This window comes from Eleutherodactylus coqui, chromosome 4, assembly GCF_035609145.1.
Source record: "Eleutherodactylus coqui strain aEleCoq1 chromosome 4, aEleCoq1.hap1, whole genome shotgun sequence".
NCBI classification, from domain to species: domain Eukaryota; kingdom Metazoa; phylum Chordata; class Amphibia; order Anura; family Eleutherodactylidae; genus Eleutherodactylus; species Eleutherodactylus coqui.
This window is the reverse complement of record NC_089840.1, coordinates 86154379-86173310: the sequence shown is the minus strand read 5'-3', so window position 1 is coordinate 86173310 and position 18932 is coordinate 86154379. Positions and strand designations below refer to the sequence as shown.

General features: G+C 43.5%; 1 protein-coding gene across 1 annotated transcript in view; it reads right to left on the bottom strand.

Moving 5' to 3' along the window:
- Positions 1-18932, bottom strand: part of GDPD1 (glycerophosphodiester phosphodiesterase domain containing 1) — a 93569-nt gene that overhangs the window by 57322 nt on the left and 17315 nt on the right. The window contains exon 2 of the mRNA XM_066599817.1: positions 214-256. Coding sequence (XP_066455914.1) covers positions 214-256 — 43 coding nt within the window. The remainder of the gene's footprint in view (positions 1-213; positions 257-18932) is intronic.

The window sequence follows — 18932 nt, the reverse complement described above, 5'->3', positions numbered from 1 at the left end:
TGGTAATGACCTTTATACGAGGCTCACACACGGGGAGTTTGATGCAGTTTTTTATTCCTTTTTTTTTTCAAGTGTGGATCCAAAAAAATTTAAAAAACGTCTATAGGAAACTCTTCTCTTTTTTTATACTATCCTGGTTTTGCCATTTACATAGAAAACACATACATTTTACAAACACATATTACATTCAGTTACAATATACAGAACACTCACTGTCTGAAAGCAGTCATCGTATTTTCTAGATTTTCTCCAGCACCTGAAATACAAAATAAATATGTACATTACATGTAACGAATTACTATACAGAGTTGTTACATTTTATAGGCTCTGAGATTAATCTTTTCATTTACATTTAACATGGCATTTACAAAAAGTTACGTTTTCTTCAAAAATTCATTCTTTTACCACTGCCATTCTTTGTCAAAGGGAACCATTCATTCTTTTACCACTGCCATTCTTTGTCAAAGGGAACCCATCGCTGGGTTCATACACAGAGGCAATAAGCATACCCGTGATTTGGGCAGCATGAACCCGGTGACAGCTTTCCCCTAAACATGTGCATAAGCATGCTACTGTGGAGTAAAACATGTCAGAAAATAGCTCAATGCCGGCAAGTTGAAACCTTTTTTTTTTTGGCAGGGGTAGCATATGATTGTAAATGTTTGTACATGACTATGGGAGATGCTATCTCGTCTCAGCTGCAGTTAACAGCATTTAGAAATATACTTTACAACAGCTCCATTGAAAAGTGTCATGTGCCGGAAGGCAGAGGAGGTGAGCTGTGACCCCCCCTATTCTGGATAGTGTATCCTGTGTTATCTATGTATAACTGGTAACTTTCATTGTGATGATCATGAGATATTTGCTGAAAAGTTTTCTCTACAGAACAGGAAGTGTCAACTTAGTAGGCGTAGTGGTTAATGTGAAAACTGCAGGATTTTAGAAAGTAATGGTAGATTGGGACATTAGACATTTTTAAAAAATTACCAACAATTCTTAAAAATGTGTTTAATAATAAAACTTGATTTATACAATAGGTCGTCTTCTAATGACACTTTTTGTTTAAGGGGACATCTGTGGCAGTCACAGACACTATTATGGTGGTAGGTATTACCGGCACACTCTGGTTTGTGGCCATTTGTGGCTCACCTGGAAACTCTACAGTCAGTAAAAAAGGAAAATCTGACCATTCCTCTATCTGTGTAGTACAGGCGGCGGTTGTACCAATGTTGTATTCTCAAATGTTGAAGAATATGTGTCACCACTTCTTAAAGTGACAAGCAGGCATGGTCTAGTAAATAGAAACAGCTATACATTGCACAATTAGGGTAGCAACCCAATCTCGGACAGCTTCTCTTATCCAAGTCCTATATTCAAGGCCGGCCGTAGGGGTGTGCGACCCCTGTGACTGCACAGGAAGTATCACTATCCCAATAAGAAGGGGACGCTGCTTGATGCCCTCTACATGTCAGCATTTAAGGGCGTTTGGTTCTGTTGGCAGCAGACAGCGTAGTGTAACATCATTGTCACCAGTCTTTCTAGTCACTGTATTCCTCTGCTATGGTCTTTAGTTATGTCTTCCCTCTCTATCGGTGGATACGCTGCTCTGCCTGCTTGCTAGACCACTGCAGTGCTTCCTTTTGAGGCGCACACTAGCTATCTTGGCAAGTGCCCTGAGTTGTACGGAGACCCACTGTCCAAATGGCTTGGAGGAGATAGGCACCAGTGCTCACACTGAGCTTGGCACCAACCTTGCTGGAATGCCAGGGTAAATTCAATTTAAGGCACTTTTACATGGGCCTACTATCGGCCAAAAACCAATCAAATGAGTGATTTCCAGTGATAGTTGTCCCGTGTAAAAGTGGACCGAAATTGCTCATTAGTGGCTTCATCTCAGCTCTCTGCCGCACGTACCTGCCTTTTCTCTTACGGCCTGTACTGCGGATGGTTCAATGGGCGAGCCATCGGACAAGCGCTGTGCAGTTTTTTTTTCAAGTCCCGGCAGTCTTCACCAAGGTTCGCTGTTTAGCAGGGAATGCCGAATCCTATGCCAAGACTCTACATGCGCGCTGCCTTGCCACTTCATATACTATTACCACGAGACAGCGCATGCACGGTCTCGATAATTGCCCGGCATAGGATTCGGCATTCCCTGCTAGGCAGTGAACACTACGTCACTAGTGACCGGGTACACTGACCTGCAGGAAGGAGAAAGCAGCGAATGTACACTTCATATCAGGATCCGGCCGGCTGGAGGTAAGACAACCCGGGGGACTGGAGGAGCCAAGAGAAGATTGGCGAGGAGAAGATGCGGTAAGAAGACTGATGGGGGAGGAATAGGTGAGTATTGAATTTTTTTTAATGGCAAAACCCCTTTAACATACCCTTGCATAAATGCGTGGATCACCTTAACTATCGTTCGACGTTTAATCGTTAACTGTGTTTACACTGAACGATCATCGTTAATTTTCGCTCATTTGAACGATAATCGTTCCGTGTAAAAGGCCTTTAATCAGTTCCAAGCTGTTACACAAGATCTGGCTATTGTATTCTATGGAAGCCCTGAAGTACATCCACAGTATCTGCGTGAGCCCTACAAAGTGTTAAGTTAAAGTTTTCCCTTAAACAAGCATGACTTTTGTAGTGTGACAACTGCAAGACGCCTTATATGAATTTCACAACTCAGCAAACATGTGAGTCATCTAAGGATCTGCAGAGTCATATTGATGTGCTAAATGTGACATTTACACACAACAAAAGTGCAGAGCTGAGGAACAATTACTATGAAAGTGCTTTGTAAGCGAAACCCCCATCTCAATAGGCCAGACTCTAAACTAGAGGAACAGAAAACCCCTTACAAGACGCCTTTTGTAGTGCCCTGTAACACCCCTTGGGATAATAGGAATTCCACATCAACATATTGGTATCCATATAGTATCTCCGAATTCCTTCCTGTGGCTCCCTTAATATTACTAATAATACATATACAATGAAAGCCTTTGTTTAACGCATGTAAGCTGCTACCGAAGAGGAAGGAATGCAGGCAGAAATGTCTACATGGAGGAGATCAAGGCCAAACTATTAACTAAAATCAAAGGGAGCTAATGAAAAAAAAAATCATGTATGATTCTAATATTGTATTGAAGATTAGTCAGTGTTGAAAGCCTGAATTTTTTAAGCATTTTAACAAGGTTTGCTCATAGTTTCCTAACCCTATAACTGCTGGATGAGAAAAGTGTAGTCATGCAGTTGAAAATGCTTAAAGGGATTGTTTAGGATTAGAAAAAAAAACAACACACCTTTTCTTTTTCAAAAACAGTGCCACAATTGTCCTCAGGCTGTATGTGGTACTACATGTTATCCCCATTCCCCGCAAAGGAAAAGAGCTACAATTTCTTGAAAAAAAAGTAGCCATTTTTTCCCTAATTCTGGACTATCCCTTTAAAGTGAATCTGCTACCTGTATATACTGCGGATATAAGTGCAACATATTGTCGGAATAGGTCAACTGTACAATTAGCCAAAATGGCACAAGGCAATATTGTGTGGTTTGGCTAACAGGAGTGATCAAAGAATACAGCTGAGTCACAGTTATGAGTCTGTTGTATTCAGGAGACAGGCACTCCTCTTGAGGGACTGACGTCCAAATATGCAGCCATCCTTCAATCACTGTTAAAATCCATAGTGTACTTATTCTTTTGCATAAATGCCATAGATTTCACCCATAATTTCACTATGGTGCATAGGCCAAAATCTGCTGCACAATAGAAAAGCCAGATTGACATTTTTTTATATTACAATACAACTTTTTCCATATAACATAAACCACTGAGAGTTAACTGCCCAGTGCATTTAGCAATCTTCACTTATTCCAGTCTTGGCTTACACTGTTCTTAGTGATAAGTAAACCCTAGCATATGCTTGGATCAATAAGTGGTATACGATATGTTATAATAGAGAAGTGAACAAAAGTGCTTCCTATTCAGTAACCCCTACTCAATATGATCCCCATGCATTAAAGCATACCAGAGTTTCAACAAGTTTTCTAAAATATAACAGGTTCTTCTTACCTACTCCTTTGCCACTATTTGTACCATTTAATTGTTTTAAAGTTCTGATTTTCAGGTGGTCGTTCCCATTTTTTTGCTGCCCTGTTATTTCATGCAGGAGGTGTGTAGCAAGCCTACTATTCTGCTAGTAGTTCACTGTCCTGTACTCCCTTTCCCTCACTTCTTATGCAACATTGTTTTGTCTCTGCTACAATCCGGAGTGACATCACAGCACCCGTGCTGGACCACATGATGCACTTACCAATGCATACGCAGTGGAATTCAGTGATGACACTGAGAGAGAAACATCTCCCTTCTGCTGTAGCACTGATAGGCTGGCTGGCTGAGCGGTCTATCATCTGAGTAATCGTATCAGCGGCTTGCTTAGGATATTTATTCAAGCTCCCCTTTGCAGAGAATGTCGGTAACACATTAGTATACTGATTTTCCTCAAAGGTTAGTTGTGTTTTGCCTTTAAGCTTCCAAGGATCTTTGAGTGCCTTCCTTTATTGGACTTTGGGCTTTGGACAATCACTATCTGCTTCTCTTTGGCTGGTACTGACTTTTGTCATACTCAGACCTTAACTTGTTTATTCTGACTTACCTTGTTCTCATATATTCCCTCCCCTCCATATTTCAATTTAGGATGCACAAAGAATCATAATAGGTTTCAGAAACAAGGTTGCCCTATTCGGGGAGGGTGCTCTGCTTTGTAGACAGGTCCAGTTGGGAGCAAATAAGGGAAAGGTCCTAAGTCTCACATTGGTTTCTACCACTTCTGTTGTCTTGGACGTCAAGCAACCCAGACATTACCCTGTGTTCTACACATCATTCAGCCTGTCCCCTGTTTCTGAATCTGTCAGTCAGTTTCCTCAACAGGACTGAACGGACATGACAGCAGCAGACCAAATGCATTTACACTAGTCACTTAGTCAATAGGGACATGGCACAGGAGATGGAAGTTCTTGCAAAAGTGACCTGTGACAGATCTCTCTTGCAGGAAGAGATAAACGGCACCTTGTGTCATCGGTGCCACTTATCTCAGTATAATTGTCAAATCTGACATCAGAATGTGATGGTTACATGAACATTATTATTAAAAAAAAGTCAATGGAAAATTGACACTTACATAATCTAGAAGCATATAGTAACAAATTAATATCTCGCATGAATGTCATGCCCTTCTTATGATGTATGATATGTAAGGAAGATATCATATCAGTGTACAAACAAGGCTGATACTTTGAAGACTGAATTATTTAGTACCCAGCTCCACCAGACAGGAGGTGTTTTAGTGACATCATCAATAATTTGGATGTAAAGGGAACACTAAGTTTGCAACATGAACCTTCAGCCATAGAGACACCAAGCATCAAATGCCATGGTTTACGTGTCTTTTTACGCAAGGGGCCAGATTACTTCTCAACAAACTAAAACGCTGCGAATAATTCATCAGCATCTCCAAGCAGGTCAAGTTGACTGACAAATGGGACAATACAACCCCAACCCCCCCCCCCGGTTTCCATATTCCTTACAACAGCCAATAACGCTGCAGTAAAATCATAAAGTTTCCACATGTAAACCATGAAAGTCATTAATTGTCAAACTACTGCAGTGAAATTGAGAAATGTATCCCATTTGCTATCAATGTTTTTTGCATTATTATTATATAGATTGTGATGTGTTTTGACGAAAATGCTATTGATTTCTCTTTTTAGACTCTTCTTTGCAAACCTCAATCTCAGTGCATCAGCACAGTAATCATTCATATTGCTTAATTAAAAGATATTATGACTAGAGATGAGCGAACGTACTCGTTTAGGGTGTTTTTTCACTCAAGCACCGCTTTTTCCGAGTAACTGACTACTCGGACGAAAAGATTCGGGGGGCGCCGGGGGTGGCGTGGTGGAGCGGGGGGTAGCAGTGGGGAACAGGGAGAGCTCTCTCTCCCCCCCTCCCCTCTGCAACCCCCCGCTCACCCCCGGCGCTCCCCGAAAACGCCCTAAACGAGTAGGTTTGCTCATCTCTAATTATGACGTCAGTAAGAAGAAAAAATTAGAATGGTAAAGTTGCAAGACACATTCTTTGTAAAAAAAAAAAAAACAAGCACTTAGAAGAAGTTGTCGTTTTGCTGCAAAATTCAGCATGCAGTTACAACTCAGGCGGATATGCAAATAATGAGTGGTGACAAGATTAGATGAACAGTCCTACCATCGGAGGTCCTAAAAGTGGTTCCACCCTCGGCCTTTAAAAAGGTGCTCAGAGATTACTTGTGTATAGTGACCTCTTTTTCTATTTGTGTAGAGCTTGTTGACCATTAGATGCCTCTGCTGACGCAATTGGAGATATTTTGCCCAGTTAACAGAGTTCGAGAGGGGTGCATTATTGGAATGTGGGAAGCTGGATGGTCGTATGGACAAATTGCCCGCCATCTGGGCTGTTCTGACCAGACTGTTAGGAGATGTTGGGACCAGTGTATGTGCGTGGGCATACACACAAGGGGACCGGGCTCAGGACAGCCTCGACAGACCACTAGTAGAAACAATCGTCCAACAAAACAAGCAGCTACAATTGATGAAACTGAACTGTAACAGAGTGAAACGGAGTTATCTTCAGTGGTGACTCCAGGTTTAGTTTGGGCACAGACGATGGCTGTGTTTATGTCAAGAGACTTAGGGTTTAGCCCCTCAATCCTGCGTTGTTGTAGAGCAGCACCCTACCCCCACTGCTGGTGCGATGATCTGGGGGCCATTGCATATGACAGTCGGTCACCCCTAGTAGTGGTACTAGGGAAAATGACAGCTCAGCAATATGTTCAGGACATCCTGCAGCCGCATGTGTTCCTCTCTTGGCGGCTTCCAAGAGTCATTTTCCAGCAGGATAATACTTGGCTGCACACAAGGGTGTCACAGGAATGCCTTCACAACATTGTCACACTTCCGTGGTTGCCCAGTTGCCAGATTTATCACAAATGGAACATGTATGGAACCATCTGGGACAACAACTTGGACAACCTATGTGTTTGCGCAATCTAGAGGCTTAGTTACAGCAAATGTGGAGCGATATGCTGCAGGAAACCATATGGAACATGTATGCCTTCATGGCCACCCATATCCCATCTTGCATCTAAGCTAGAGGTGGTACAACAGGGTACTACAGCCTCCATCCCTGCCTGTATCACATCTTGTATCCAAGTTAGAGGCAGCACAACAGGGTACTAGAGCCACCATGTCCGCCAGTATCACATCTTGTATCCAAGCTAGAGGCAGTACAGTAGGGTACTAGATCCTCCATGCCAGACCGTATCACATCTTGTACCCGAGCTAGAGTCGGCCCAACAGTATACTAGAGCCTTCATGCCCACCCGCATCACATCCTGCATCCAAGCTAGAGGCAGTACAACAAGGTACTTGAGCCTCCATGCCTGCCTGTATCATATCTTTAATCCAAGCTAGAGGCGGTACAACAGGGTACTACAGCCTCTATGCCTGCCAGAATCACATCTTGCATCCAAGCTAGTGGTGGTACAACAGGGTACTAGAGTCTCCATGCCTGTCTGCATCACATCTTGCATCCAAGCTAGAGGCGGTACAACAGGGTACTAGAGCCTCCATGCCAGACCATATCACATCTTGTACCCAAGCTAGAGTCGGCCCAACAGGATACTAGAGCCTCCATGCCTGCTTGTATCACATCTTGCATCCAAGCTAGAAGCGGTACAACAGGCTACTAGAGCCTCCATGCCTGCCCATATAACATCTTGCATCCAAGCTAGAGGCGGTACAACAGGGTACTAGAGCCTCCATGCCTGCCCATATAACATCTTGCATCCAAGCTAGAGGCAGTACAACAGGGTACTAGAGCCTCCATGCATGCTTGTATCACATCTTGTATCCAAGCTAGAGGTGGTACATCAGAGTACTAGAGCCTCCATGCCCGTCCGTATCACATCTTTCATCCAAGCTAGTGGTGGTACAACAGGGTACTAGAGCCTCCATGCCTGCCCATATCACATCTTGTATCCAAGCTAGAGGTGGTACAACAGGGTACTAGAGTCTCCATGCCCGTCCGTATCACATCTTTCATCCAAGCTAGAGGTGGTACATCAGAGTACTAGAGCCTCCATGCCCGTCCGTATCACATCTTTCATCCAAGCTAGAGGTGGTACAACAGGGTACTAGAGCCTCCATGCCTGCTTGTATCACATATTGTATCCAAACTAGAGGTGGTACAACAGGGTACTAGAGCCTCCATACCTGCCCATATCACATCTTGTATCCAAGCTAGAGGTGGTACAACAGGGTATTAGAGCCTCCATGCCTGCTTGTATCACATCTTGTATCCAAACTAGAGGTGGTACAACAGGGTACTAGAGCCTCCATGCCCACCCGTATCACATCTTGAATCCAAGTTAGAGGCGGTACAACAGAGTACTAGAGCCTATATGCCCATCTGTATCACATCTTGTATCCAAGCTAGAGGCAGTACAACAGGTTACTAGAGCCTCCCTTCAAGTGTTTAGTTTTCCACAGTAAATTCTAAAGTTTATATCAGAGTAGAATCCTTTTGCTCTGATATTGTAATCACTTATATCAACATTACAGTCACACATAGAACGTTTCATTTGATTCTGACTACTCTTTCTAGGTGATAGGTTTTTTTGACAATTGAGTGTATTTCACCACCACTTATTTAAAGGGGTTGTCCCGCGCCGAAACGGGTTTTGTTTTTTTTCAACCCCCCCCCCCTGTTCGGCGCGAGACAACCCCGATGCAGGGACTTAAAAAAAAAAACGCACAGCGCTTACCTGAATCCCCGCGCTCCGGTGACTTCTTACTTACCGGTTGAAGATGGCCGCCGGGATCTTCTCCCTCGGTGGACCGCAGGGCTTCTGTGCGGTCCATTGCCGATTCCAGCCTCTTGATTGGCTGGAATCGGCACGTGACGGGGCGGAGCTACACGGAGCCGGCATCCTGCACGAGCGGCCCCATTGAGAAAAGAAGAAGACCCGGACTGCGCAAGCGCGGCTAATTTGGCCATTACACGCCGAAAATTAGTCGGCTCCATGGAAACGAGGACGCTAGCAACGGAGCAGGTAAGTGAAAAACTTCTTATAACTTCTGTATGGCTCATAATTAATGCACAATGTACATTACAAAGTGCATTAATATGGCCATACAGAAGTGTATAGTCCCACTTGCTGCCGCGGGACAACCCCTTTAAACTCTGCATGATATGTATTTTTAAATAGAGTGTAACTCCTCTTCAGTTTCTGTGTTGAACACTGTTGTTAGCAATTTATGTGGATATGAGATTTCGGAATAAACATTCTTGAGCCATAAATTCCTCTTTGTCTCTTTTGTGTCCTTTGAAGGATTTATTATACACAGTTGATTACATAGGGCTTATTCATAGACACTAAAGACACTGAACAATTCCCTAGGGAACACAATTTTTGGTGACTGAGATGTTAGAACTTTTTTGAGGTATTTTGTGGTAATAGATTCTGAAAATGGCATTAGTTTTTCTCCATCAGGTCTGCTCATCAAGATATGCCATATGTCCATATAAATGTACACAGATTGTATTATACATGTAATGACTGCCAATCAAAAGCTAAAGGTACAAAGATAAATCCCAAAAAACCTAGAACACAAATAAAACAAGAGTTTCTTCATTGAGATGTTGAAACTACATCTTTGTGATTTTCTGCAATGAGATATCCTTGGACATTTGCACTGGATGTTTCACCAGTAGTCCGCCATCATATGTGTATCCCATCGTTCACAGTCCTGTTCTTCCACGGTCACCAGTAGTCCGCCATCATATGTGTATCCCATTGTTCACAGTCCTGTTCTTCCATGGTCACCAGTAGTCCGCCATCTTATGTGTATCCCATCGTTCACAGTACTGTTCTTTCACGGTCACCAGTAGTCCGCCATCATATGCGTATCCCATCGTCCACAGTCCTGTTCTTCCATGGTCCTTATTTGCTGGTGAAATCGTTCACCCTGTTCACCACTTACATCACCAAGTCGATTCAAAATGACTGAAGGTCCTGCAATGTGATGCTCATGTTGCAACCAAGTGTTCAAAAATAGAAGTGAGCATCCTCTCCACAAGTTGACATTAGTTTGCGGCTTTACTTTCCCAAGGAAATGCTTTAAAACCATACAAAACAATGACCGCGCACGCGCCTCAAAGTTGTCCACTGAATCTTGGAAACACTGGTCTTTCATGAGTTCCCAGATTTGTGGTCCATCGAATTTAGCTGCTTTTAGCTTCTCCATGTCATCGCAGGAAATGTTCTACTTTTGTAGCCGAAAAACATTCCATTTCTCTTCAATGTCTTTACAAATAGTTTCATCCTACCAAGTTTGATGTGCAGTTGTGGTGATATGTACCATATGTACTTATAGTAAGCAAATATTGGTGGAAAAAATAGATAATGTCATCAGGAATATCTCAAAAATGAAAGCTTCTAGAACAAAATTGGATACTATTTTCAGAATCAACGGCACAAAAATACCCAGAATAAGGTCTAAAATTCCAGGAACTGTGAAAAAAGTGCTTTTTTGTTCCCCAAGGTTATCGTTCAAATTCTCACTGGATCACAGGAATCTGAATAGTTATTCAGTTTAAATGCCTGCAGGATATCAAACAACACCATCGGCCTGTGTACTGTGCGTGGAGGTGGGCAGCCGGAAGACCAGGCATGAATATCAAATAACACCATCGGCCTGTGTACTGTGCATGGAGGCGGGCAGCCGGAAGACCAGGCATGAATATCAAACAACACCATCGGCCTGTGTACTGTGCGTGGAGGCAGGCAGCCTGAAGACCAGGCACGAATATCAAACACCATCGGCCTGTGTACTGTGCGTTGAGGCGGGCAGCCTGAAGACCAGGCACGAATATCAAACACCATTGGCCTGTGTACTGTGCGTGGAGGCGGGCAGCCGGAAGACCAGGCATGAATATCAAACACCATCGGCCTGTGTACTGTGCATGGAGGCAGGCAGCCTGAAGACCAGGCACAAATATCAAACACCATCGGCCTGTGTACTGTGCGTGGAGGTGGGCAGCCGGAAGACCATGCATGAATATCAAATAACACCATCGGCCTATGTACTGTGCGCGGAGGCGGGCAGCCGGGAGACCAGGCATGAATATCAAACACCATCGGCCTGTGTACTGTGCGTGGAGGCGGGCAGCCGGGAGACCAGGTATGAATATCAAACACCATCGGCCTGTGTACTGTGCATGGAGGCGGGCAGCCGGAAGACCATGCATGAATATCAAATAACACCATCGGCCTATGTACTGTGCGCGGAGGCGGGCAGCCGGGAGACCAGGCATGAATATCAAACACCATCGGCCTGTGTACTGTGCGTGGAGGCGGGCAGCCGGGAGACCAGGCATGAATATCAAACACCATCGGCCTGTGTACTGTGCGTGGAGGTGGGCAGCCGGAAGACCAGGCATGAATATCAAACACCATTGGCCTGTGTACTGTGCGTGGAGGTGGGCAGCCGGAAGACCAAGCAGGAATATCAAACACCTTCGGCCTGTGTACTGTGCGTGGAGGCGGGCAGCCGGAAGACCAGACATGAATATCAAACAACACCATCGGCCTGTGTACTGTGCGTGGAGGCGGGCAGCCGGGAGACCAGGCATGAATATCAAACACCATCGGCCTGTGTCCTGTGCGTGGAGGCGGGCAGCCAGATCGACCGCCAGCATGCTACATCTAGGTTCACTGAGGGAACCAAGGGTACTGTTCGATAACAAAGCAGGAAAAGCTGGCAAAGTTTATCCCTGAAGTCTATCCATAAGGCCCAGGAAGAATGGACATTGTTGGTAAAATTATCATCTAGGAATCTGACTCTTTAAGGCACATGGAAGAACTGAAACCCCTCAACCCATAGCACCCTTGATGGAGAGGTAGTCTATTTCCAAAGTTGGGGGGTGAGTTGTCTCAAGATAAAAGGAATATAGAACAACAGACTCTCAATTTGACCGGGTCCTTTCAACAGAAATATACGGTACCTAATAGTATATAGTGACAACTCCCATATATCTGCATATATCACCTTCAGATCCACTGCCACATCCCATACAGAAATAACATCTCCAAAATCTAACAGTCTGCATTCAGAAATGCTGTAATCATAAACGTACACAGTATTTGCGTATTACGAGATCATGACAGAGAAGACAATCTCAAAACTGGATAAAACCAGATTCACATGAAAGCAATGCATTTTTGGACTCGATGCCAAAAGACAATATTGACTTTATACAGTGCTTTTTTCTGTTTTGGATTCATTCCAGTTTTTGGCTCAAAAAATCTTCATATGCAAATCAAACCAGAAATCCCAGCCTGATGCCGCAAGTTCAACGCATTAGACCTGCTGTTGGTTGGGTTTCACAGGAGTAATCTAAAGCCAAAAATACGCTTGCATTAAAAAAACAGCCTTAAAGGGGTTGTAAACTATTGATGATCTATCCTTAGGATAGGTCATCTATAGTAGATCAGCTGGGGCCCGCAGCCCTGAACCCTACCAATCAGCTGTTCATTGGGCCACTGTACTCATGTACTGAGCTGATTTCTGCAGGATGCAGACAGCTCTGTTCTCAGTGCAGTGGCCAAGCTTTGTATTGCAAGCAAAGCTCTCACTGAAGTGAATGGGAACTTGGCTTGCAACACCAAGCCTGGACATTGTAGTGAGAATGGAGCTATCTGCTTCCTGCAGAAATCGGCTCAGAGCATGAGCACAAAGACCAGACAAGCAGCTGATCAGCAAGGATACTGGACGGTGGACGCCACTGATCAACTACTGATAACCTATCCTAAGCATAGGTCATCAATAGTTCAGTCCCGGATAACTCCTTTTTACCAATATGCTCACCCACTAATTATTGCAAGCAGCCTTTCAATTGCCAAAATTGTTATTTTAAGTCCCAAATCATACTTTTTACACCCAATTGTCACAAAACAAGTGCAGTGCGCCACACAAATATAAGCGTAAATGCATGGCTCTGATGCAAATGAAATTCTATGGGACTTTTTCCCAGCTTCCATATGACATGTATCTGATTGATTAATGTAATGATGCTGCCTCCATTACACGGAAATGTATATAATTACTTCTGAAAAGGCCTAATTTGCGCCTCCTACATTTTAATGAGCGAAATAAAAAGTGGTCAAGCGGATTATTTTAGGAAGACAAAAAGGACGTATCTAATGAAAGCCTGTCCTGAAGAGACACAAAAGGGTTTAGTATAATCTGTGTATTCATTATCTGCACAGAACATTTGACTTTGTGGCACAAGCAGAGACACAGACAACATCCTTGTCTAATTCCCAGCCAAGGAATGCATGCACCTACTCCACACGTCTGCTGATCTGCTAATCAGGAGTACAGAGAGAATGCTGCAGACTGCAATGCAGTCGTTTTCCTACAATCTCTGCAATTTTCAATGTAAAAACAAGGCAAACAAGGAAGGTGAACTCAGCGAGAGAATGTGTTGTGTTGTAAACTAGGGAGCACTATAACCTAGTCAGCATTGGGGAACTCATCGGAAAAAAGTCTTACCTTGGGAAACCCCTACCAATTAATTACAGAATTTTTATTTTTTTAATCTGTGGGCATGGATGACTCAAAAGTTTTCACCCTTTTTTGCAGAGAAAGGGCGCCACTTGCGTTGCCGATTTTCGCGCGTTTTACGCGGCGTTTTTTGCAGCCCTCCATTGACAATCATGGGTGCATTAAGAGAAAAATAAGGAGACATATGCAACTGACAGTTCCTATGTGAAAAAACCCCATGAAACGGAAAAAAAACCTCAGATGGACAAGAACACATTCTATACTAATTGCTCTTGAGAAAAAACGCAAAACATCACAGGAAAAAAAATCGCAAGTGGGTAGGCACCCAAAAGTAGCAGAAAATGACAGTTTCAACAATTAAAGCTTTCATTGTCACCTTAGTATCCTTCTGTTCCGTGCCCATTTGACATTAATTGTCACTTCTGCACCCTTCTCTCACATAAGGGCACTAAAAAAGCAATGAATGACAATTAGACAGAAACGGTGCACTGCACAGAAGGACATTAAGGAGGCAGCAAATGAGTACTAAAATTCAGTGCCTTCTGAGTGCCCATTTGCCATTCATTGCCCTCTTAGCAATCTTCTGTCACAAGCGGGCACTAAAAATTCAATAAATGACAAATGGGTACTAAGGAGGCACAGAATTTTATGCCCATTTGCTGTTTTTTGCCCCCTTATTTCTGCCATGTATTGCCCTCTTTAGCTCTGTTTAGTGCATGAGTGCCCCCATTTAATAACTTAATTAGTGACTGGAGCTTTGTCTTTGACTGACCTGGGCTCTTTCACACAAGCGCATAAACAGCTATGGTGTTTTTACGTTTTCACGCCTGCTCCGTATAAGCGCCTTAATAGGCGTTTTTCAGCGATCACGGCCAGCGGTTTCTCGTCCATTCACACAACCGCGAGCGTCGTTTTTAGCGAAAAAATACGCCGCACCCCGGAAAACTCTCGCTTTGCCAAAATCCTCGGGATGCCTTCCAGTGCCTATACAGAGGCACCTGTAAGCTTTTTGCAGCGTTAGACGCTGCATAAATGCCTCCCCCTCCCTTCTCTTTCCTTGCTCCCATAGGAGTCTATGGAACCCGCTGGCGTATATTGGCCAAAACATAGTTCCAGAACTATGTTTTGGCTGGGCATATATACACCGTCCGCGTATATGTTCTATTTTTCACGCAGCCGGCATATTTACGCGCCGTGTATTCGCCCATGTGAATGGCTGCATTGGAAACCAATGCTTCATATGGATACCATATATGTGCCCGGGCGTGAAAATGCGGCGTATGGGCACTCATGGGAATGAAGCCTAAAGGTGTACCTGATACATGGGGTGGACTACTTCATAGCAGTGCTAGGAACTTCACTATTTCCCCAGGCAGTGCTCTGTTACCTATGATGAAGACACTACCTCACCCAATGTGCTCTCTTACTTGGAGCTTCTGAGCAGCTGGAGGACACTCATGTGCAGCCTATGCCTTTTACTCCCACTGCTGCCACTCTACGGAGTGCCCCATCCTGGTCCTGACACAGGCCGTCGCTTCTTTCTGTATCACTGTTTTGGAGGCTAGGGCCAAGACTTGTCATGCAACATCAGGCTGTGGCATATTGTCCAGCAGAGTAGCTGGACTCTTTCTCACCATATGCCACAGCCTGATGAAGCATCATCGCACCCAAGATGTGGCATGACAAGTGTTGGCACTAGCAGTGTTATTTGGATATAACAAGATCAATGTAAGCATTTAATTTCATTGGTGTGCTGTTCTACTTCTCTTCTGTAGATGTTTTAGATGGGCAGTGGTCAGCCCACCAATAATGTGGACCCATATATCCTACTAGAATTAAATGTACGTCCGGAAACACCCACATCTATATAGAAGACAAGACGCTAGACTGAAAGCTCCATAGAAAGCCTTCTTTTTCTCTGCAAATCTGCAGTCAGCTGTGGCCACAGGGTACGGTGGTTGCATCACAGTCAGACCAGTGTGGAACTCTTGTTGAGGTCCTACAAACCCCTGGTGGGAAACACTTAACAGAATACATGTAAGTTTGTCAGTTGTAATAAAACCTTAATTTGATTTAGAAATGTGACAAATAGTCTATTCCCTGTTTCTTCAAGGACATCTGAATAACATCAAGTTGCTTAGGATAAAAGATCCAATCAGTATGTTCATGACTTCAGAAAAAGTAATGATGGCTTCCTTAAACTCCATTGACATGCAACAATTATCACTTAAATGGCCGAACAACTGAACGAATTGATGACTTTTTTGCACAAAATTACACATACAGATCATGGCTTGAAATCATCTCTTTTTTTCCTCGTTAGCTAAAGTAAAGTTTAGTAGAAGTAGAACTAGTTGTTTGCTCTGGAGTGTGTGTTTATGCGAGGGATTATCTGTCCGACAGAATTCCACTGTCTTCTCCAGTCATGAGTAAACAATGTACTCATTGAGTCATACACAATGAGTACGTTGTTTACTCCCCTCACGTCTTCAAGCCACTCAAAAGACTGAACGATTTCCATTCAAATGGAACGAATTTTGAGCAGCCTGATGACTATTTTTATGCCAGCTATAGGAGTTTAGAGGGATTTCCAGGACAAAACTATTGATAACTTATCCTCAGAATAGGTTATCAACAGCAGATTGAGGAGGCACCCTGCTAACTTACTGTGCTAGTTTCTGGAACCGTTGTGTGCCAGAAACACATATTATTGTACACAGTGCAGCAGTCTGGAATCGTACTGCAGGATCAGAATGCTATCGGCAATTGATAACTTATCTTGAGGAAAGATCATCAATAGCTTTGTGCTGGAAAATCCCTTTGAGCTTCTAAAGAAAGCCAAGACTATAGGACAGATTCCCTTTATTTCAAAGAGTTTAACAAAGTTATTGCAATAACTGCTTAGGAATCACTGCCATTTCTTACATAGTCCCTTGATTTTCATAACCTCAAAAGTAATTGGACAAACTAATATAATTATAAAATGTATTTTTCATTCCTGGATGAAAATACTTTACAACCAATTAGACATCACCAAATACTGAGTTTCTTCCCTTAAGACATTCTGCCTTTACCGCAGCGTTTCAGTCGGCTCTTGTTTTAGGAGCTTTCTGCATTCAATTTTGTCTTTATCAAGATGCTAAATCACGTTGACCTCAGGCGACTGACTAGACTGTTGAAGAATATTCCACTTCTTTGCCTTAAGAAGCTCTTGGGCTGCTCTTGTGCTATGTGTTGGGTCATAATCCATCTATACTGTGAAGCCTTGTCCTATTACTTTTGCAGCATTTGACTGAGGGTGCTTTTAGCTGAGCCGATTCTCGTTTGAATGAGCGAGTGATATCACGGCTAGCTCGTTAGCACTTGTGCAGTCTGTTTATACAGGCAGATACACCGTTGGCTCCTTCAAATAAGAATCGTACCATCTTTCACATTTGCTGTGAATGAGAACGACCAAACAACTGCTGATTTAACCGAATGATAAGTGAATGAGCGAATGATGGGTTTTATTTCTGCATAAAATCAACGATGAACGAAAAGTGAACTATTTTTGTTCACCATTCAGTCCTTGGTTCACAATTAGACCGTATGATTATCGTTCACTTTTGCTTGTTTGAACAATTTTTTGAATGACAGTCGTTCTGTCTAAGAACACCTTGAATCTCATCAGAATGCGCCTCCTTCATTCCCGCACTGTCCGATCTGCGCTTCCTTCATTCCTGCACTGCCTGACCAGCACTTGCTTGTGGGCCCCCATTCTCATGATCAGTGGGGGTCCCAGCGGTCAGACTCCCACCCATCAGCTATTTATCCCCAATCCCGTGGATTGGGGATAACTTCTTGGAACTGGAGTTAACCCTTTAAATCTAAAAGTCTACACTTCAATCATGTATTGATGGCTTTGTTTCGCATCCACTGTGATGATGTACAGAGGCTAAATTATACTTCTGCACCCAACTGTACATATTTATTTGATCAGTAATATAGGACCAATGTTTTGTAACACCTCTGATTGTACTTCTGCTTAAGTTATTATCTACATATAATTTTATGACCCTAAAGTGGGGTTATAGAGTGGTCATCCATAGCAGCCAATCAGAATCCAGCTTCAGAAATAAAATAGGTTAGAACATAAAAGAAGCAGTGTGACTGATTTCTATGGGTAACGACTCCCAATTTTCGGCTGCACTAATTTTTATACATAAGGTCCAAAGTTCCTTGGATATTCATGTAAGATGACTAAACATCCTGAACGCCAAACAGCTGTCCATGCTAATAAATGTTGCATGCAGAAGCGATCCGCGGACAGCTGTATCAACTATGCTCACAGCTGGCGACAACGAATCATCAACACCATGAGAAGTCTAAACATGGTATTATATGTTTGCTATGTAAATAATGATACCATAGAGAATGTATTCTACTAGCACTGCATGGCGGGAACAACACCACTTGGGGTAGATTCCGGGAGGTTCAGCTGTCTAAGAGCTTTAGTTTATGTGCACTCAAATACTACATGATCTGTGCAGAATAAGTAACAGCAATGTGTGATGAAATGATAGGTCATCACCCATCTTTGTGTGTCAATCTGCCACTTTTCTGGTCTGGGAAAAGTTGAGTGGATTTAGGACAAGCTAAGCGCATGTCCTGCCAAGCCGAGCTCATCAATATTCATTCAGCTGCCTTCCCACCTGTACCAGAGGGGCCTTTAATCCCATTTGCTCCTTTTGGTAACAGCAAAGAAGTCCTTTGTTGTAGTGATTAGCCATTTACAGGAGATCCCATTGTCTCCTTGCCCTTCCAATATGCACCCCCAGACTCGCTGTCTGTAATTTCCCACCACTGATATGGGAACAAAGAAAAAACTAATAAAGGGGATTATGGAGCATTTTAAGGTCCCAGCTCAACAGCAGTTATATTTTTGGAACTGTTAATTCACTCTCGGCACTGTGCGACCCCCGGACCCACAGAATCGTGCATTCACACGCTTGGAAGTTGGTGCATACCTGCAACAAATACACACCATATAGTGCAAATACGCTCTTGTGAATGAGGGATGAGTTCTTGTAAATGGCCCTTTCAAGGCAGCCATAAAGCTTATGTGGCCCCCTGGAATAAAGTTTTAAACGCTATTAGCCAGTCCTTGACACTTTAGGCAATCCATAATCTCGCAGTGTGTTAATTGTGTGTCGGCTGTGGAAACCGAGGTGCTGACCTGCCTGTCAGAAACGATCAGTGGTAGCAGCGAGGTAAGCTGGGGTGTGCCAGGCCGT